The 22,908-nt window shown below is 37.2% G+C and overlaps 1 protein-coding gene across 1 annotated transcript in view; it reads right to left on the reverse strand.

Moving 5' to 3' along the window:
* Positions 1-58: 58 nt before the first annotated feature.
* LOC106108223 (rho GTPase-activating protein 22) overlaps positions 59-22,908 on the reverse strand; it is a gene marked incomplete at its 5' end in the record, with an annotated part of 28,850 nt that continues 6,000 nt past the window's right edge. Inside the window, 11 exons of the mRNA XM_013289323.1 lie at positions 59-388; positions 1,048-1,349; positions 1,736-1,835; positions 2,085-2,177; positions 2,659-2,823; positions 3,633-3,899; positions 3,984-4,206; positions 4,865-5,015; positions 6,331-6,492; positions 9,497-9,624; positions 12,764-12,883. Coding sequence (XP_013144777.1) covers positions 127-388; positions 1,048-1,349; positions 1,736-1,835; positions 2,085-2,177; positions 2,659-2,823; positions 3,633-3,899; positions 3,984-4,206; positions 4,865-5,015; positions 6,331-6,492; positions 9,497-9,624; positions 12,764-12,883 — 1,973 coding nt within the window. The remainder of the gene's footprint in view (positions 389-1,047; positions 1,350-1,735; positions 1,836-2,084; positions 2,178-2,658; positions 2,824-3,632; positions 3,900-3,983; positions 4,207-4,864; positions 5,016-6,330; positions 6,493-9,496; positions 9,625-12,763; positions 12,884-22,908) is intronic.

Consider the following 22,908-nt stretch of genomic DNA (forward strand, 5'->3'; position numbering starts at 1 on the left):
ATACTAAAGTGGAAAATAATACACGGGTTATAAAAGTTTAGGGTATCGATATAAAAAGTACACGTAAAATACTGTATTACAATAATAAAAAAATAAATATAATATAAATATTTTTATGTATAAGTGTCACGCGGGCGGCGAGCGCGCGCTCGAGATCAGCTCCCCGCGCTTGTACAGCGTCTGCGTCTGCGTCCTTTCCTCTGTGCGCTGCGTCCTCTCCTCCGTGCGCTCCGTGCGCTGCGTCCTCTCCTCCGCGCGCTCGCCGCGCTGCGTCCCCTCCTCCGCGCGGTCGCTGCGCACGGTGACGTCACGCCGCACACGCCGGCTCGCCTCGTGCTGGTCGTGTTGTCGCAGTACAACCGCGCGCGCGTCTGACGTATTACGTTCTCTGTAATTTGTAGTATTTTATTTATGTTTTTTTGTTTTTTTTTACATGCAGATGTTTTTATTGTACCTTAAGTGTTGTGGATGTAGAGGACTAATAGTTATTATTTAAACTTCAAGTTTGTTACTCGATTTTCTAGTTTTAAAGTTTACCCTTTTAGTTTTCGCCCGCGACTCCGTCCGCGTGGAATTAAAAAAAAGGCGCTTAGGTGTTGTTTTAGATTATCCCCTATATCTAGGCCAAATTTTTCAAGATTTAGTTCATTCAGCATTATAGGCTACAAATTCTAACAAACATCTATCTAAACTTTCGCGTTTTTGATATTAGTAAGAGGTACTCTATTTAATAACTTTAAAACAATAGAAAATCGTGGAATACACTTTGCATTTAAATGACAGCTATTAAGGTCCTGTACCTTCACAAAGAATATAATATTATAAATGCGAAGGCTTTGATGGATGTTAGAGTTTGTAGCCTAAACTGCTGAACGGATTTTGATGAATTTTGGGATAGATGTAGAGGATAGTCTGGAGGAACACATTGGCTGCTTTCTTTTGTTTTTGATACCATGAGGACGAAGTCGTGGGCGGAAGGTGGTCCCTCTATAAAGAATCAATATGTATACATAAAACTATGAACGTATTATTGAAAAAAGCATTTACCGTGCGAGTGCGCCGAGGCGGTCGATGTCGGGGCGCGCTTGCGACGCGAGCGAGGCGTGCGAGGCGTGCGAGGCGTGCGACGCGGGCGAGGCGTGCGACGCGAGTGAGGCGAGCGCGGCGTGCGGCGGCGGCGAGGCGGGCGGCGAGGAGGCGCCGGAGAGGCTGGCGGAGGGCGAGGAGCCGACGGCGGAGTCGCGCTTGGCGGAGGAGGAGGAGGAGGCGGAGCGGCGGCGCGCCTGCGACACGGGGATGTGCAGCGACGCCGTGATCACACACTCGTCCTCCGACACGCCGCCGCCCGCCTGCCACACACACACACATTATACCTATCTGTATCTATACTAATATAAAATAAAGCGTAATCAAACACTTCTTTGGATGAATCGCATGTTACAAGGATGTTAGTTATGGTGTGGAGGTACACCAGTAGAGGTAGACCTAGAAAGAGATGGATGGATTGCGTGAAAGGTGACAAGATCCAAAAGGCAATAATGACTGAGATGATGGAAGATAGACTTCTTTGCAGGACGAAAACTCGGTGGACCGACCCTACGGGAGTAGGATAAGGTAGGGGAGATGAAGATGACAGACTTTTTTGTAGGATATCAACAAGCACAGTATGTTTTCAAATAATTCTCTCTTTAATAAATATCCTAACACTTACGATACGTTTTACTGCTGCACTAACCTCATTGTAATCGCTGGCGGAGTCGTTGGAGTCCGGCGCGGAGTCTGCGCGCGGCGCAGCGCTGCCCACCCCACTCACACACTCCTCGCTACTTCTCACCCTGGAACATCACACATAAGCATCAACAAATCATATAAAACTAGTTGTTGTCCGCGATTTCGTCTGCGCAGTAAAAGGAAAAACAAAACTCTCGAAGTACTTTGAAGAAAAATATAACCAATTGCATCATTTTTACCAACAGTCTTTAGCTGAAAATCAGCCAATACCATTAAAAACTAACTTCAACGACCAGTCCATCAGCAAACATTACCAAACACATGCTCATAATATCGGACTTCGTTACACATACCTTGTGATGACGGTCATGGCCGAGGACAAGGAGCCTGCTGAGATCTCTGACGCCGCGTCTCTCGATCTTCTAGTCCGGGAATACGACTTCTCTCTGAAATATTATGAAAATTAAATAAGAATAGTAACATAAGTTGAATAGAAAATGTACTTATTACTACAAAATCGAAACAAAAGGACATAGAAAAATCTAGACATTATAACATTAGTTTTCTCCCACGACTCTGTTCGCGTGGAAACAAAAACAAAAGGAAGTAACTATTGTATTCTTCCAGACTATCCTCTACTAGGCTACAAACTTAAACAAACCTCCATACATCTAAACTCTGCATTTGTTAGTATGCATGTGTCAAAAGGTATCCAATTTAGTGTGTGCAAGACTAAGCCATTCCTGTGCTGGTTATCGACTGGCTTCGTCACAGTAACTTGTAGATAGAGTAATCGGGCGTAAAGACACGTAAGACAAATTACAATAGAAGACCAGCACATGTGCTGAGTTAATTCTTAAATAAATAAGATTTTTTACTAAAAAATAACAAAGGATAAGAAGTACAAGAAATTCAGTAAGATCTTACCCGTGCAGCAGCGCTGGGGGAGGGGCAGCAGTGGCGGCGGCGCCGTGCAGGAACTGCTCCCGCGACCACACGCGCCGCGCCTCGCCCCCCGCGCACTCCCCGCCACCGCCACCGCCCCCACCGCCCCCACCGCCACCGCCCCCGCCCCCCACTGCCTCCGCACATCTACACAAACAACATACTTGTACACATGTTTTACAATATAAGGCAGCAAACAAGCAAGTGGCCATCTGAATCCATCGAAATGGAAGCGTCCGCTGCCCATAGACATCCGCAATTGCAGATGCGTTGCCTATCCTTCATTGACGAAGGAGAACATAAAGAGATTTCCTCTTCCTAAGCGTCTTATTCACCGTCAAACCCACTTTTCCATCCCTTCCTCTTTTCTTAAGAAAAGGTTGGAAAGGGAAAAGCATTAAAATTAGGCCTCTAATTTACAAATGATAGGACAGCTAGTTTAGTGCAAATTAGTTTATTCACATCATACAATATTACAAGAGAAGAATTTAACAGAGGTAGAGCCCGCTTTGACATCTTCGCACTGTAGGACTCGTCACACATACCACGCCATACAACACGTGAAATAAGAGCAATTCCGCGTACAGTCTGAGTGTGCCAAAGATCTTATCTTAGTCTCTTTCCCTTCCCACCATTTTCTTATAAGGATAAAAAGGATGAATTTTTTGGTAGAAGAGGAAAGGGGAAATGTTCTCTTAATTGGGTCCTCTGTCGATTAAGGGTAGGCAGTGTGATGTCTCTAGGCAAAGGTCGCGTCTTTTCGGCAAGTTTAGGTGACCGCTCGCTTGTTTGCCTCCGGCATCACACTCATCCGATCGAGTCCGCTTTAACATTTTTATAATCATATTGCGAATACGCCAAAGCGGTCTCTACCACTGTTAGTTGTCAGTAAAGAGAGGAGGTAGTGAAGTAGTAAAGTAGTGAGGTAGTGAAGTAGTAAGGCAGTAAGTTAGTGCGGTAGTGAGGTGTGAGATGTGAGGTAGTGAGGTGTGAGGTGTGAGGTAGTGAGGTGTGAGGTGTGAGGTGTGAGGTGTGAGGTAGTGAGGTGCACTGACTCCGCGCGGCGCAGCAGCAGCGAGTCCAGCAGCGCGGGCGCGGAGTGCGCGAGGTGGATGTAGGCCTCGTGCAGCAGCTCGGCCGGCAGCGCCCACAGCTCCGCCTGCCGCTCCAGCAGCTGCCGCACCACGTTGATCACGTCCGCGCGCTCCGACAGCTGCTCCGCGCTGACAACACATACCACGTATTTATTTGTTTATTAACTTAATTTTGCCGTTTCCCAAAGACGTTTTGAAGAGTGTAAGACGGACCTGGCGGCCTCGTTGGGCTTGTTCCTGTGCAGGATGTTGGGCGCGAAGATGGTGGCGATGTTGGCGGCGTCCATCTTGTTGCCGGGCTGCGCGTCGTCGGCGGCGTGCGCGGCCAGCTGCGCCAGGAAGGCCAGCAGCGCGCTCAGCGTGTCGCGGTGCGCCGCCGGCAGCAGCTGCACCACCAGCCGCAGCGCCTCCCACTGCAGCCGCCGGTTGCGGATCTCTGCGCCACGCACACATACTCATACATTACAACCTATTCTTTGAGGGTAATTGAAAACCTATACGATGTTCATGTATTTTTGAAAACTACTAGTTACTTTACTAGCAATGTCTTCATCGAATCAATCTTACTAATTCAAACAAATCAAGTAACCGATTTAATGAGCAATTAACAAATTATTTAAATTGTATCATTGTCTGCCCTACCTCATCCTACTCCCATAGGGCGTTCCGAATTTTCCTCCTCCAAATAACTCTATTATCTCATCTCAGTCATCACACTCCTCTTGATCATGTCACCTTTCATGCAATCCATCCATCGCTTCTTAGGTCTACCTCTACCGGTGTACATTTACATTCTACACGGTAACCGACTTGTATCACGTTATTATTAACAAAAGACTTAAATCTTACTAGACACACAAACTGTTTTATCTCGTTTTGACTTCTATGAGCTTATATAAAGATGTGCACAGTACTTGATCTTTAGTTGTACAACTAAACAGTTGAATTGGCTACGAAACAATTGACAACCGCAACAGAAGATAGAAGATGTAAGATAATTTAGTCAAAAGTGTGCTCCCCTCTAAAGTAATGAAAAGAATAAAAACAACATACATGATGGAAGATTCCTTGGACAATTTAGTAGGGCAACTTACTCTGTGTCTGTAAAAACGCAGGATACAAATCTCTGCAGAGCAGCGGGTCGGGCAGGTCTCTAAGGAACTCCTTGAGCAGAGTGGCCACGTCGTGCGGACACACCGCCGAGTCCAGCGCCGTCTCCTGCGCGCGCTCCCACTCCTCGCGCAACTGGAATACACCAACCCTCATGTCACACTTTGATCATATGACATTGTCACTTCCAGTGACATGATATAAACTATTAACTTATTTACTATTGACAAACACAAGATTAAACTACTTGTACGAGTAAGTAATCATAAAATCATAGCGAGATACGAATAGATTTCGCCATTATCATACGAAAAACTTTAGATGGAAGTTTGTTAGAGTTTGTAGACTAAACGGCTGAACGGATTTCGATAAAATTTGGCATAGATGCAGAATATAGTCTGGAAGAATACATAGGTTCATTTTTTTAAATTCCACGCAAGGGAACCGTGGGCAAAAGCAAATGAAACATAACGCACAAGCTGTCGAAAGTAATAAATTATGCAACTCACTTGCGTAACAGTAATACAAATGTAATGGAAATAAATAACAATAAGTGTGCGATAGAAACGGCGGAGTGCGTGTCAGCGGAGGTTACTCATTCCGGAGATGTGCACTATTAATAGAGAATCTAAACCGAGAGTATCTAAATTTCTCTCGGCACCGCATTATCCAGCGGCCGATGGCTATCGCCGCAGCCGCGGTCTCCGCTACCGCAAACTTTGTAATAAATCTGCCTCACTAAACTGAACTGGATCATCGCGTCGATCGGCAAAACATCTAATTCCGTCAGTCGATATTTCGTTTTCGATATCGATACTTCCTAAACTTAACATTTGTATGGTTTTACTGTTGTATTTTCTGTCATAGCAACTGCGTCAGAGTTTTCATGTTTGTTACTATTACATTGTAGATGTTTAAAATGGGCGCTGCGCGAGAAATAACGATATTGTTCGGCAGAAAATAAGGCACGTGCGTGGATTTGTTGCTATTTGATTTATTGCCTTTGATATACAATATCATATTGTTACTATGATATACAGATACATGTAGAAAAAGATACTTCTTGTTGTTGATTTGGGGTTCAACATTAGAGTGGTCAAAAGAACAAAAATATGTGTTGATGGCTGGTGATTTTTAACGAAAGAATTGTTATCAAACTTGAAACATGCATTTCAATACCATCTGATGGCGTAATAAACCTCCTTTTTATAACTTTTTGTAATTTAAATATGACTCTTAATCTTCTTTTTGGAAAAATCTTCGTTCTTTTATCTTTTACTAAATCCTTAAGACGTTGCTAGACTGTACATTATTTATTTTGTATGACAGATTTATCTTCATTTAAAGTTTATAATTGAATTTTCCGCGCGGTCCTTTCTCTCTTCCATCCTTTTTACCATCTGAGAAAATAAGAAACTGTATAGTGACAAGAATGTAGAACCAAGCCTACCTGTCTAACTCTCTTCTTAGATGCTGACACCCTGAAGAGGCCGAGCGTGCGTAGACCATGGCGCCGCAGGTGTGCCAGGCAGGCAGTCACTATACCAGGCACTCGCGGACCACCAGACTCTTCTAATCCTGCCCACCACTCGCTTGAATCACAGGATTCACTCTGGAATGTGACGTAGACACGTGAATTAATGACGTTTTATTATACTAGCTGTTGCTCTCAATTTCGTCCGCGTGAATTTAAGTAACATAGCCTATGTTACTAACATATAAATTACCTTTCTAATGGTGAAAAAAGTATTAAAGTAGGCCCAGTAGTTTTAGAGTTATTTTAATACATGCAAAAATACAAATCTTTCCTCTTTATAATAGAAGTATAGATATATGGATGTATAAACTTTTTTACTAAGTATTGTTTTGAGGTTATGACCTAGCTTTTTGTGTAACATCAACATAATTTAGAATTGATAATAAAACAATAAAGGTATCAGTTTATTGACGTTGCTTTCAATTATTTTGATCAATGTGGTATTCAGTTGTAATAATTTAACGTGAAAATCGAATAATCTTTTAGCACATTGCACTTCAAAATGATTTGTGTGTACACAAACGGAGTGATTTTATTACTATCAGTAAATCTTACGCTTGAAGATTATGAAGTGGTTTTGAAATTCCCGATGTCATTCCAGCTGGGAAACATCGGCGAGTTTAACGCTAACGCTCTTGTATTACGAGTTCACACTACGGAAGAATATGTAAATATGTTTCCATCCCTGTCTTTTTAAAGAGAATGACAGCGATGGCAATACATAGTTTATTGTAAACCCACGTTAACGATGTATACAAAAGAACTTCCACGGGCATGGTCTACGCTTCCACGCGTCTATTTTAGGTCCGACTCGGTTATCGGATGGGCGCGAGTCGCGTCATACGATAAAATTATCGTGGCCTTAATGAAACTATACAACTCGAAGGCCGAACAGGTAACCGGACACCCGGTGACGTAGGAGTAACGTCACGTTACGTCATAGATTATGACGGAAGATTTTTTTACGTGCTCTAAAAGTTGTGGGATAATTAAAACTTAGTAGCGTTTTTCATTTTATTATTTGATTTATGTTGAGAATAATCTTGAGATATTTCTAAATCATATATTGTATAAGTACACGAGACAATCCTTATAAAACTTTTTACATTCGATTAACTAGCTTTAAATGTTGTTTTCAGATTTATTTCCTAAAATCTACAAATACTTAAGTAAGCTTTAATCTACCTTGAGTGGCGGTCAGCATTAGAAACCACAACACCTTCAGTGTTAACTCGTAACAAACTGAGAAATTAACAGTTAAAACGTTGTCTATACGTCAGTTTTAACTGTACAGTTTGACTGTTCAAATGCACATTTCAACGTCCAACGTAAATCTTTCCCTCACGGTGTGTCATTACAGAGTGGCATTTGTGATTGGCGCATGTCATATCTTCGCTCGCCCACGATAATGGCGTCTACAGTACTGTCTGTATTCTGTTTACATTGCAACACTTAATGTGACGTATCGATTGATCGGGTCTTAATTACGCGGCGATAGCTCTGTGGTTTAACGCCGGAACTTTACAGAACTAAATTCGATCTCCGTCATCCGTCTTTGTATGTATTGAAATATCTCAAAAACTAATGGGTCGATTTAAAAAAATCTTTCACTGTTAGAAAGGTTATTTATCTGTGAGTAACATAGGCTACATTATTCATTATATATATATATATATATATTTAATTTCACGCGGGCGTAGTCGTGAGCAACAGCTAGAATGTTAAATAAACTTGTTTGTTAGCTTTTAAATATAACATTTTGACATCTGTCAGATTACAAGCGGCTTACAAAGGAAAATGTGAGATTCGTTTTAATATTTGGCCGCTAGTTTAATTAATAACAGAACTCTATGTACGGAATCTCTTTTTTTCTATAGTCAGTATTGTTGATATCTGTCAGTAAGTTTCTTATTTTATGTTATTAATAATTATTAAATTATTGTTATATATTGGAATAATTCTTTGGTGATTTGGAGCAGGTGCGTAAATCTATGTCGATATTACGTGTCTTGGCGGCAAACGGACAAACTATTTCGGAGTTCCAGTAAAGGTCGTGACACATAAACAGTACTAAGCGATTTTAATGCTTACAAATTATAGTAAGAAACCTATATCACCAGATTTTATACCTTCATAAGGCTATCTATAGACTATCACAAGGGTAATTGATATTTGTAATTATTTAATGTTACAAATGCTTGTTAGAATTTGTAGCCTAAACGGCTGAACGTATTTCCATGTGGTATAGACGTAGAGAATAGTTTGGAAGAACACATAGGCTATTTTTTTTAATTCATCGCGGGCGAAAGCTATTCATGAAATATTTTCTCTCTTTATGCTTCTTCTGCACAAAAATGAACGAATTTCGAAGTGTTATTGAGTAAATAAATAAAAAATTTATATAAATAATAGTTCCTCTTTATAAAAGCAAGAGAAACCAATGATTTTCTTCCGAGAAAAACCCCACAATATTACCGAGAACAGTAAGATAAACAATGTAAAAGTATTTCAGAGGATATCTGTTGTGATAAATTTACATTACGTCCATTTTATACGTTGGAGTTTGTACGTTAACAAATACGATGAGATTTTACATGTCTTATTGAATTTACTCTACGGAACAAATTCAGGTAATAGGACAAGCAAAAATTGCATAACCTTTGAATACATTTTACTAGTTACATATTTTCGTTTACATACACAATTCATTTAAAATTTCGATTGAATAGATCGGCTTACCCATTGCAATGTCACGACCACACAGAAGACAGGTCTGAAGTGGAACTAATTCCGCGTTAAGTCCAATGAGTGCGCGCCGGAGGTCAAATTAGTTCCCTTTCCTAATCTTTTCTTAAGGAAAGCATGGGCAGGGTAATTATAATCAACATTGAAGGACTCAAAAGGGGGAAATCCTCTTACTTGCGTCCTCTTCTCCGTTGATTAAAGAAATGAAACGCATCTGTGATTACGTCTATGGACAGAGGTCGCATCGCTATTTGTTTGCCAAGTTATGGTATTTAAATTATTTATATGATAGACATTTATATATAGCCTGTACATAATAATTATAAAAACTTACATCATCCCCCTTATCGAGGGCGCCGAGCGAGGCGAGGGAGGCGCGGGAACCGCCGTGCTGTCTTCTCAACGCCCGCTCCATCTCGACGCACTGCGCCAGCGGCACACCGAATACACTGCCCGGTGTCTCTACACACAAGATAGTGGTAAAGTTAGCTTTTATGGACTGGTCAATCTGTGCAACACGATGTATATTGTGTTTGAATTGAAATTATGTCTGTAACTATATTGTTTTTTATATATGTAAAATGATAAACGAGCATGTTTCTTTATGAACATCCCTGGTAATTAGTTTTCTTCGCTTACCAATAAGCTTTAGAATAGAGAAAATGGAAAGGCAAGATTCACTAAACGATAGATTGTTTATTTATTGTGGTTACAGTTTTTGTGAATTGCTAATTGTCTTGTCAAAGTTAGTGAAGGTTGGAGTAAAATTATACATTTTATACTAATTTTATAAATGCAAATGTTTAGATGGATGTATGGATGCTTGTTACTATGTATCTCCAAAACGGTTTAACAAATTTCGCTGAAATTTAGCACAGATGTAGATCATCATCCACTTGCCCTTATCCCTTACGGAGGGTCGGCACAGTATGTGCTCCATACATCTCTATCAGCCGTCATATCTGAATCCACTCCTTTCTTAAGCATATCCTCTTTCACACAATCCATCCATACTTTCTTCAAATGTAGATATAGTCTGGAAAAACACATAGGCTGCTTAAAAGTTTTTTTTAAATCCGCTTGGACGAAATCGCTGTGAAAAGTTAGTATTTGTACAAAAGGAATGAACGATTTTCTACGTTTAAAAGACCGGCTAGACTGATTACGATAAACGCTTCCAGACGGCGTGCTTCTAAGAATTTATTATAAAAAGAGCGTTAGATTAAAATTCTGAAGTTTATTGTGCATAAACATTTAAAACTGTACATCATTCACATTTCAGAGTGGACATTAACAGGCAATAAGAAATCCATTATTCATTTAATTGCTCGAAAGCGTTCCGAGAGAAGGACAGATGGTGGAGGTATACGTTAGAGAGGGACGGTATATGTGTCCAAGCATGACCTACATTAAAGGTTTGGTGATTTAGGGAACATATTGTGGCACTTTCGTGATGTTTCAAGATTTGGCACCGATTCAAAGCTAACAGCAAAAATACGTTGCACTTGTTGTGTTGTACTGGGGAAGCAGAAACAATACTAAATTGAATAAAAGTTTTGTTTTTAAATTATTGACGTATTTCAACGATTCTATCGATATTAACAGGAAGTCACTGTGTCTAGGAGAGCAGATCAGTCCACCTGTATCTTCAAATACAATTTGTAACACAAATAAAAGTTGTTGGCCTATCTGTTTACATCGTAATACAGCGCCTCGCTATACAGCTCTATTTATACATCTGTACTGTGCGCCTACACCGTGCGAACAAATACATTTTTCCATACATTCTCAATACTTTAGTCAGTACAATGATAAATTGGGTTTTTCATTACTCATAAAACTAATATAGAGTATAGCATATCATACTAATATTATAAATGCGAAAGTTTAGATGGATGTTTGTTAGAGTTTGTAGCCTAAACGGCTGAACGGATTTCGATAAAATTTGGTATAGATTTAGAGCATAGTTGATTTTTTTAAATCCAACGCGGATAGGGTCGCGGGCGAAAGCGTCATCTTTAAGTTAGAGAAGTCTATTTTGACACAATAATGAGTGTCTATCTAGATCTATTTTCGGACTATCACGCCGTCTATCTCAATTTGGGACGGACATTGTGTGTTCGTGTCAGATCGGTTTGTTTACGTTCACAAGAAATATAGCGAATAAATCAACGATTGGCGCCGCTTTGATACAATACGAAGACCGGGTGAGAAAAATTGTGGTATCCGTGTAAAGAAACATTTTCTTACATCATGTAGAATGTTGTAACAATTTAAGCAAGATTTAGAAGCAGAGATTTTTTTAGAACGACTGGGAAATATGATAAAACTAGCTGTTCCCGTGCGGCTTCATCCGCATAAAATTATGAAAATTTTATTTTATTGTTTACATTTGTCAAATTATCAATTCCAAATGTCAAAATGACGTGACATGAAGACAACCTTGCTTCCTTGATGTTGGCAGCAATTTATGGTCTCTTTCCCACATTAGGGTTTTCATCCAAAATGTTTACCCCCAAGTTTATTGGCATGAAAATGTATAGCCTAAAGCGTGACGTAAGTGTAGGGCTTTTTATTGCAAAGAATTATTCAAAAATAAGCTGTAATTGCTGACATCTTAGGGAACAAAGAAGTGTGTGTTTACGCTTTATTATAATAGTATAAATAAGATTAAAGGGATCTTACAAAATCGTTCCCGGAACATGTCTTATCGTTTTAAGATCAATAAAGCGCTGAACAACTAGCGCTCTATCGGCTAATGAATACATCAATGTGATTTAAGAACAAACAGTTAGTCTCGTAAAGAATTTTATAACCACATACCTGGATTGTATCAACCAATAACCTTTTATAGGTAGACTCTACTAAACGTTGGTTATAAAGTGGGATAACAGACTGTTTGAGATCTTTTTACGTTATTGTTATAATTTCTGTACAGTGTAGGGTTATACCGGATTGATAATTTTATTTTTTTAATAAAAAAAATAATATAGTCTAAAGATTAATGTAGTATTCTAATGGTGAAAAAAAAATATACGACTATATTTTTACGTTTATTCCTTACAAACATACGAATTTTCACTTTATTAGATTAACTAGTCGCCCGCGACCGTCCGCGCGTAAACACGCTATGCTCTACATCTGTGACAAGTTTTATCGAGAATTGCTAAGCAGTTTAGGCTACAAACTTCAACAAACATCCATCCATCGATACTTTCACATTATATTATTAGTAACTTGATGGTAAAATTATTCTGGTCACTTTTACATATTTTTGTCTAATTAGTATTACCGGAAGTGTTGTACTTTAGTCATTATTGCGATATTTCGAAGGTCATTTGTCATACTGTGAGACGGAGCGTAGGCTCGGCATGCGGTATTGGCAGACGATAGCAGTTGACTCATCCAGTGGGACCACCGCTGTACTATGACGTAAACAAAAATGTGACTTGCATTTGTTTTGTGTAAGGGTTTAATTCGTAGCAACGCTACGATGTCTACTTGCTACGAGTTGTAGGCTGTAGTAAGTTTAGTAATAGATGATTGTGATGATTGACAAATTACACTCTTTTTTAATTTAATGGTGAAATTGTTTTCATACCTTTATCTTTGTCCCCATCTTTAGCTCTGCTCTGGTCGAAGAAGCCAGTGGTGAGCGCCTTCCGTTTCAGAAGGTACGGTCTTCTCTTTGGCTTCGTCGCGACAGACGCAGACGAATTTTCTGTGCAAAAAATATCATTAAGGACGTTATCCTCAAGTTATCTGATATAGCATAACTGTTTATTACTTTATAGTAAACAAGCTGTTGCTTGCGACTTAGTCCTCGTGAAATTACAAAATAACAAAAATATAACCTATGTTGCTGATAACGTAGCTTTTTAATGGTGTAAGATTTTTTTTAATTCGGCCCAGTAGTTATTGAGTTATTTCAATAAATACAAAGATACAAATCTTTCCCCTTTATAATATTAGTATAGATAAAACTATAAAGACAATAAAAACACCTTTTGAAAACCAAGACATGGTTGTATTAATTTAACTGTCTAAGATAATACCTGACGTATCTCATTATATTCAGTATCAGAATTCGCGATTCAAAAGTGAATAACATTTAAAGAATTCAGCGAACGGAGTGCTTATGAAAACAAACATGTCTCCATTCCGTCCGCAATATGAGACATGCTTTGATAAGATAATGCGTCGCGACATTATATACCAAAACTAAAACTCACCGGAATAGCAAAAGCGCACAAATAAGACATCGAAATTGTAGATGCGTTGTCTACTCTACGACGAAGGTTACCTTTATCGTCAAATTTAGTTTACCTTGCTATTCTTTACTTGTAAGAATAGAGAAAGGGGACTAAAATAAGGCCTCCGACAAGCACAGTCATCAGACGAAATGAGGAGTTACTTCCACTTCACGCTTGTCTTCTGTGTGACTGTGGTATTGCATTGTTGCTAGCGTCTCAGTTAAATATTAAGTAAAATGTGCAGGATTCCGTATATTTTTTTATTTTCAAACATAACATCAGTATAAATTATTGTAAGATATTTTTAAATAAAATTCCGTTGACAAAAATTTCCACGAACAAAAACAGTGTCATGTTGATAATTATAACATGAATTTGTGTGTTCGATTATATCCGTGTTTATTTCGAGTACGACGCGTACGATACCTGGCCGACATTGTCACTGAATCCTAATTACCGTGGAGAAAAGACATGCCACCCTCTGTACAGTGAACATAGGGTTGTCAAATCGCAACAAATATGTTGAAATGCGTGATTATACATGAAAACATGTCCCGCTTTCAGTTTGTAACTATTGTCGTCTCTTTTCAACTCTTGAACAGAGTGAGATAGAAATTGTTTTGTAGGGGTGTGTATAATAGAAAATTTAGCTTCTCATATAATTGGTTTCTCTTAATAATGTTCTTCTATTAAATTTTACTTCTTTACTTTAGTTAATTTTTGGCCAGTCCTCTAGTAGTCATAACTATTCAGGTTATTAGTATTAGATTATTAGACAAGGTAAGGAGTAAAAGATTGGTATGGGCATGTTACTACAAGGAGAACGTTAGTTATGAGTGTGGAAGGGTACATCGGTAGAGGTAGACTTAGAAAGAGATGGATGGATTATGTAAAAGGTGACATGATCAAAAAGGGAGTGATGACTGAGATGACATAAGTTAGAGTTATGTGGATGACAAAAACCTGTTGCGCCGAACCTACGGGAGTAGGATAAGGAGGTGATGATGATGATGAAGGAGGAAAGATTCATATTGAAATAAGTTAAAAATTACTCGACCAATTTCGATAATTCTTTCATCATTACAAAGCTAAGTTATGAGTGATTACCATAGGCTATAATTTTTATTATTTTTTTAATTACACGGCGAGAAGTCGCAAGCAACAGCTAGTTAGGTTAGTTTTTGCAATAAAAATGTCACATCTATTTAGATGACGTTAGATGTGATGAATATATTTATTTAAAATGTAGGTTTATAGCAGATTACAATTTAATAGTCTTCCTGACTGACGGTGGACATGCGATAAAGAAATAAATTATAATTAATATGAAATATAACAAGAAATATTAATTACTATGACATCATCGATAATAAGATACTGGTTTATCGTCATTTTACAGTACATTTACATTTTCCTATTTGATATTATACATAGAGAAAATAAATTTTTATTTTTTTTAACTCAACACTGTTTATTGCTGGAATTAACTATTTTATGATTTACGGAATCCGATTCCAGAGCAACCTCTACGATTTACGATCAATATTGAAATAAATTATCATTAAAACTTCCATTGTAAATTGAAACGACTTCATAACACAAATAGAGTCACAAGTAGATTTTTATTTTGCAAGAAGAAAATGGCGCAACAGACTCATTTCATAGCTTTCAAACGACAACCCTAAAATACCTACGAGTTTATGTTTGTAAAGATTTATTTGACACTAGCTTTCACCCGCGACTCCGTCCGCGTGGAATTAAAAGAATAAAATTGAGTAGCATATGTGTTCTTCCAGACTACATCTGCAACAAATGTCATCGAAATCCGTGCAGCCGTTTAGGCTACAAACTCTAACATCCATCCATCTAAACTTTCGCATTTATGATATTAGTAAGTATGATTGTGTAACAACTGTTTACAGTATTCGTAAACGATAGAGTTAAACACATAACATAAAATAATTTAAAGAACCAATATTACAAAGTAATCTTCACTAATGTTATAAAGAGGAAAGATTTGTATTTTTGTATGTATTCGATCACTTAAACTACTGTTACGATTTTAAAAATTCTTTCATTGTTAGAAAGGTAGTTTATCTGTAAGCAACATAGTCTATATTTTTCACGCGAAAAAAGTCGCTAGCAACAGCAATCAATAATTTATAACTAATAAGAGTAAAGCGTGACAAATTTGGACTATTCTGGACTGTTCGTAGACCAGCTACGAGCCTACGTAGAATATATTTTTAGGAGAGTATAAGAACGCGTTTACAATTCAAAAAGTATAAATAATTATGTATTTTAATAATTACATTTGTATAAAGTTTTTGTGTAAAAGTTAATTAAATGTTATTTAAATTTACACACAAACCAAATGAACATAAACCTTCTTTTTTTTTAAAGTTAAGTTGTTTCTTGAAACATTTAATTGAAAATAATTAAACGTATTTTTATTGTTTACATTCTTAAGATTCAAGATCACAAGCAATTATAAACTTTAAACCGACGCAACAAGATATATTTCACCTCTAATTCATTCTGGCAACAGATTACACTTCCGTTGAAAACATGCTTGTTTTTGTTATTTTAATACACTTGATATAAGAGATAATTTTAGTATATCATTGAAACTGACTCTTAAATATTCATTACGTTTTAGTTTATATTGTAAATGTGATGTTTTAGAATATAAAATAAAATAGTACATTAGTTCGTAATGCTGTATTTAGCTTCTGAAAAAAAATACGTGAAATATTGCTGCACTTAAGGTCTCCCTAGTGTAAATCTTACTAATATTATAAATGCAAAAGTTTAGATGGATGGATCTTTATTAGAATTTGTAGCCATAACGGCTGAACAGATTTCGATGGAAATTGGTACATATGTAGAGGATAGTCTGGAAGAACTTGTAGCGATTTTTCAATAAAAACCTATAACTAAATAACACTACATTATGTTTAACAAACACCTGATATTAATCTATACAATTATAATAAAGCGTAAACACACACTTCTTTGTTGCCTAAGATGTCCGCAATTACAGCATATTTTTGAATATTTTTTTAAAAAAAAATCCTACACTTAATCCTACACGCTTTATTCTATATATTTTCACGCCATTAAATTCAGGGAGTAAATATTTTGGATAAAAACCCTAATGTGGGAAAGAGACCATAAGTTGCTGCCAACATTAAGGAAGTAAGGTTGCCATGGTTTGTCATCATGTCATGTCATTTTGACATTTGCAATTGATAATTTGACACATGTAAAAAATAAAATAATTCATAGTTTTATGCGGATGAAGTCGCAAGGGAACATCTAGTATACAAATAAGAACGTAATTCATCATTTTCATTCAAATATCAATTGAAATTCGAGTTGTATTCAATCATCAGACAAACGTAAACATAAATCACAGAACCGATAAGAATATGGAAGACAGGTGGATATAAGCGAAGCCAGCAACCGCATGTATTTGATCTCACGTTGTCAAGCAGTCAGTAGTGCGTGGGCGGAGCAAATCACAATCGGTCTGTATAAAAATACTTGCGACTGTGCAATGATTCACAGCAATATACGTTTCATACTCTACTTTTATGAAAATTTTGTAAGCAATAAAATATTAGGAGCGTCGGTGAATCAGTGGTTTAAACATTTGACTTGTAATCTACAGGTCTTGGGTTCGAATCCCGCTGTACCAATGTGATTATCGGTTTTTCGAATTTACATATGTTCATAATTTAACCGATGTTCTTACGGTGAAGGAAAACATCGTGATGCCTGCACATATCGGCGAAGAAATTCAAAGATATGTGTAAAGTCAACCAACCCGCACTTGGCCAGCGTGGTTGACTATGGCCTAGTCACACCATATTAGGGTAGGCTCCGAGCCCCTCGGTGGGGACGTATAGTGAGCTGGTGATGATGATGATGAATAAAATATTAAAGCTTTCAACAATTTATAAACGTAGCTTTAAAATGAATTCTAGATTGCAGTTTAATCGGAAGTAGTTGTGGTATATTAACTAATTTTTGATAAGTTTTTATATCACCATCATTATTAGCTCACTACGTCACTTAAGAACTCAGAGCCTACCCTAAGTTAAGTTGTTTTTTTATCATTACGTGGCAAAAGTAACTAAAGCCTGTATAATGCGTTGCCTAGGCCAAGTAGCTGCTAATCTACGAAGGAGATGACGCCCAGAAATACTCTCTTAAGCGTTTATCAGATTGTGAGCAACGCTTCCTAAGTTAGGTGCTAAAGCTTGTTTAAGTATTTGCTCTTTAATCTATTACAGAATTGTGATTTATCTATTCTCGTTTTCTTGGTTTACGATGGACTATTTTTGGTTATTAAAACAATTTTAATCTATTTCTATTTTGAACTTTTTTTAATAATAATAGTTTGTTATTTTAAATAGTCGAGAGTTCTATCAAAGTCAGTTGTGGTGTTTGAAATACACTACTTAAAAATACACGCGAATTGCTGAAGCGAAATTATTCTTAAAATATATGTACGAATATACATTTATACTGCGGTTTTTCGCGAACTCAGTGGGCGGTCGGAACGTGGCGGTTCGATTCTTGATTTCTGACATCGTAAATCGGTACGGAAGATCTTCAAAAATGCTAAGAAACTTACTGCGGAATACTGGAACCAATCTTAAACTCTATAAGCGTTTAGAATCTGACAGACGTTATAATGTTAATAGAATTTGGAGTTTAAGCGTAGCCTTATCAGGGCTCTTTTACATATATTATGCTGGGTTACCACTTATTTTATAATTACCAAGTGATTCATTAGTAAACCGTAAGATCGCCGGGTAAATTATGTACAGATCAAAATTCCAAAAATTGAAAATCATTGGTACAGCGCGATTCGAACCCAAGACCTGTAGATTACAAGTCAAGTGCTTAAACCACTGAGCCACCGACGCTATTAGTTTCTTATCGGCCTTTAGTTTCTTGTAATTATCTAAATTGCAAATGAATTCTGTATTGTTTAATTACATTATGATTATTACAAATTCTATCATCTCTTTTCATTGTCTCTCTACATTTAATGTCCGACAAGTCATTGTTTTTGCCATCTTAGATGCCTACGATACATTTTGTTAGTACACTTTATTACTTTAGACATTGTCACGAATGCATACGAGATAATGTCGGCAGCGGTATGTCGGATTCCGAATGCTAAATATAAGTTAACCGCGGACAGCTTCGCGAATTCCGAACTACTGAAACATACGCAACGATAAGATAAAAATTATCGTTTGTTTTAGTAACTGGGGCACGCAACTCATTGACATTTTCACTATAACTGCAGTGACATTTCATCTCTTACAAATTCGAAAGAACGGAGTTAGCAATATGTATTAGAAATTTGAAGTTCACCGTTGTATAAGTGTATGTACTATCAGGGAATCTGTCTGTGTACTAACTTAAGATCTACAGACTTTTGAAAGATTTGTAAGTATTGAGTTAACGACGCGGTTAACAAATAAGACACTCATTTGTCTATATGATAAATGTCGGTCAATGGTAAATTGTTTTTTATTTTACTGTTTGCGTTTTATAATTTACCCGACGTTTTTACGGTGAAGGAAAACATCGTGATGCAACCTACACATAACGGCGAAGAAATTCAAAGATATGTGTGAAGTCAACCATCCCGCAGTTGGTCAGCGTGGTTGACTATGGCCTGGTCACCCGAACTTAGCGTAGGCTCCGAGCCTCTCGGTGGGGACTTATAGTGAGCTGGTGATGATGATGATGATACTGTTTGCAAAACTTACTACTATCTATGTGGTTATTGTAATTCTCATTCACTGTTACATATGGTGAGGTTATTCTTTTTGGTGGAGTGTGCTTGTATATTTTTTGAAATTGTACTACCGAGAAGTTACACGACTGTACTTTTTTTACATATACTTATAGTTGTATCTTTTCTCGTCTCCTCGTTCCCACTTTAAATAGCTAATAGGTTTTATTTCTTATAGATCATTCAGTATCTTCTCTAGATTAGATCTTAGAATATCTCTCAGATCTTATGATCTGTTAGAAACAGCAATCAATCCTAAATGATAGATTTCTAGATTGCCTAACGTTATACAAAGTTCAATATCGAATTAAAATTGACAGACATAAGAAATGAATGTGATGGGTATGCGCTAGTAATTCGCAAACTCAAACTACGCGATGATTGGCAGTTGTTGTGGCCGCTGCCAACGCTTCGTCATAACTCCATTGACGCTCCTATCACTTACGAAAGTGGAGAGAAATCGAAACAAACTTCCATCCGCAATCGTAGACAACTGTTCGATCGGGAAGAATTTCATATCGGTTTCATCATATCATACTAATCATTATAAATGCGAAGTTTAAATGGATGGATGTTAGACTTTGTAACCTAAACGGTTGAACGGATTTTTTTAAGATTTGGTACAGATGTAGATGATTCTGGAAGAACACATAGGCTACTCGCTTTTGTTTTTTGAAATTCCACGCATCGTTTTATCGCACACCTGTTGTGCGATTGTCGATTGTTTCGCAGCCCATTCAACTGTTTCTTTGCACAATTAAACATCGAGTGTACGCTCTATTTAATCCCATATACAAAACATTTATAGATAATAATTCAAAATCTCGATCCTGTTTTGTTTAATTTTCGCTTCGCATTCTTGACAGTGTAATAGAGACGTATCAGTCAAGCCGAGTCGACTCGACTGCGAATTAGGACACGTGTCTTTTGTGTTACCTAAACATAGGAATTTTAAACAGAATTGACCTCGATTATTACTTTACCTGAGTCGTTAACACCAAAAGGGAAGTATGTTGCGTGTGTTTACTCAGTACTCTATTTTTAAAATGGGTTTTCTTTACCGTAACAGGTCACTTTGATTTAAAAACGTCTAACAAGAATGTCTGGATCGGTGAGAGAGGCAATTATGTCAATATAGTCCAGTCAGAAAATATATAAAACTTACTGAGACGTAGAAAAAAATATAGGTATTTTTCCACGCTATTAAACTTAGGGAGTACATAAATTGGATAAAAACCTTAATGTAGGAAAGGGACCATAAGCACAAGCTGCCAACATCAAGGAATTAAGATTGCCGTGGTTTGTGATCATGTCATGTCATTTTGACATTTGCAATTGATAATTTGACACATGTAAACAATAAAATGAAATTTTCACAATTTTATGCGGATGCCGCACGGGAACAGCTAGTTTATAAGATAAAAGTAGTCGAGCATGTCACCGCCTACGTAAATAAAACCGTATTAATTATTATTCGCCCACATTGGCTTCTCAATCAGAACTAATCTGCAGCTCGGCTCGAGTCATGTGATAGGGACGTTATCATTTAGTCTTTGCCAAGTTTACAGATTGCCGAATTCTATAGATTGAACATTTTGTTTACTTTTTTCATTACTTTGATTTGCAAGAGATAGTAACGACTACAGGACTAAAACTAGCATGCTGAAACGAAATGAATTTCGATTAGAGATATCGCTAGTGGAATTGACAGAATTTGTCAAAATGGATACGTCAAAGTAGTGACTTATCGAGCGTTTTTGTCAGTTTCAAATATTTCCGACTTTTAGAACAGTGGTCGTTAATCGAAGTTTACTTTGTCTAAAGGGCAAATTTGATTTAAGAATTAGTTTTGTGGACACAACTGATTTATGTTTAAAATATCATATGTGATTTGTCTAATGCTTCATCAAAATTCTGTTATTTCCTTATTTACATCTTGTAATATGTAATTTTTCTATATCGCTGTCAGTTGGGCGGTGTACCACGTGACGTCACGGCGCGTCACATTTGCGTAACGCGCGTCCATCCGCGTATTTATTTAAGGCGGCCATTTTGAAAATAGCCGACTTCATGTCGTGCATGTGTCAATTTATTTTTAGCGCCGGTGGAGTGGGTCACCTGTGAGGTGAGACATTTTTAACGTTCTGTATGTTTGTAAAGATTCTTGGCTTTTGAACTTTCATCAGTCATACTATATCTAAGTTGGCGATAACAAGGACATAGTCAACCATCTGTCTACGTGCGGGTTGCCACACATCTTTAAATTTCTTCGCAATGCATGTTGCATTGTTGCATTTTCTGTCTTACAACGAGTTGTTTTTTTGACCGACTTCCCAAAAAAAAGAAGGAGGTACTCACTTCGTCGATATGTTTTTTTTTTATGTGTGTTACGGCATAACTCCGCCGCTAGTGGACCGATTTGGATAATTCTTTTTTTATCCGAAAGGTAATGCTTGCAGGTGGGTCCCATTTTTTTGTTTAATTTTTTACCAATACAATTATATTAAAGAATAGATATTGGTCCTATGTTTTGTATTTATTGCGTGTAATGGTATCAATTTTGTAACATATCTAGCCGTTTGTTTCAATGTCAGATCATAATTAATGAACGTAACATTAATAGATTCTTGGAATGTGTTAGCAATTTTCGTTGTTCGTTGATTTATCTTCGAATTTTCACGTAGTTTTATAGAAGAGTAACAATAATTTTAACATTGAGAAACATTTAAATTAGAAGACTAATTGATAGTCGATTTCGGGAGTTCTACGCAGTTAAGTATGATAGTGTTAAATTATTAAGAAGGGAGTAACGAAATAACGGAATATAGATCGATTTGGAGGATTGTGACATGGTACGATTCAAAAAAGGACAGGCAGATGTTATTGTAGACAATTCAATGAATGAATAGACACAGATTATCGAAGTATTGAGAGCTTCACCGGCCACAGATTAGCTGAATATTTACCTATCAGCGGATAGCAAACGTAATTAGAATCACGCATACCGCTGCGGCCGCGTGGGCGACGCACTCCCGCCTATTTATACTAAACACATTCTGCAATGTGTAGTTTTAAACTAACATCAAATAAACTTAAATAAAAGACCCTTCATAACATAACCTAGACATTAACAACCTTCAAGGAATTTGATAGGAGATTTAATGTAATTTTCGTAAGATAACTATGACCTTTAGTTTCAAACCCGTCGAATTAACTTCAAGTTCAAGGTCATTCAGAGGGAAATGCATTCAACATTAGGAATAATGTCCCGGATTTCAAAAATAAACATAAATTGTAAAATTAAATTTATCTTCCACTTCAAGACAATTCTCAATACGAAAGCGCTACATATTGGAATAAACTTTCAGTGATATTTCATATTATTATCGCTGTTTGTTAGCAAAACTATAAAAACAACGTTCAACGTTCCCCAATACGCGAACGCACTCGTTTATCACAAAACTTCTTTGATGTAAACCATCACGGCGACAGATTTGATAACGACCTTCTAGAATTGAAGTTTTTTGAGCGTAAAATTATTAGAAAATTGTAAATATCAATTTAATAGAGCTATATGGACGAGGACTGGCAATAGACCAAGTTTCATAACCGTTGAAGTCTTACTAACTTATTAAAAAGTGAATATTTGAATCATATGTTTGTAACACATAA

Source organism: Papilio polytes, unplaced genomic scaffold, assembly GCF_000836215.1.
Source record: "Papilio polytes unplaced genomic scaffold, Ppol_1.0 DF821733.1, whole genome shotgun sequence".
NCBI classification, from domain to species: domain Eukaryota; kingdom Metazoa; phylum Arthropoda; class Insecta; order Lepidoptera; family Papilionidae; genus Papilio; species Papilio polytes.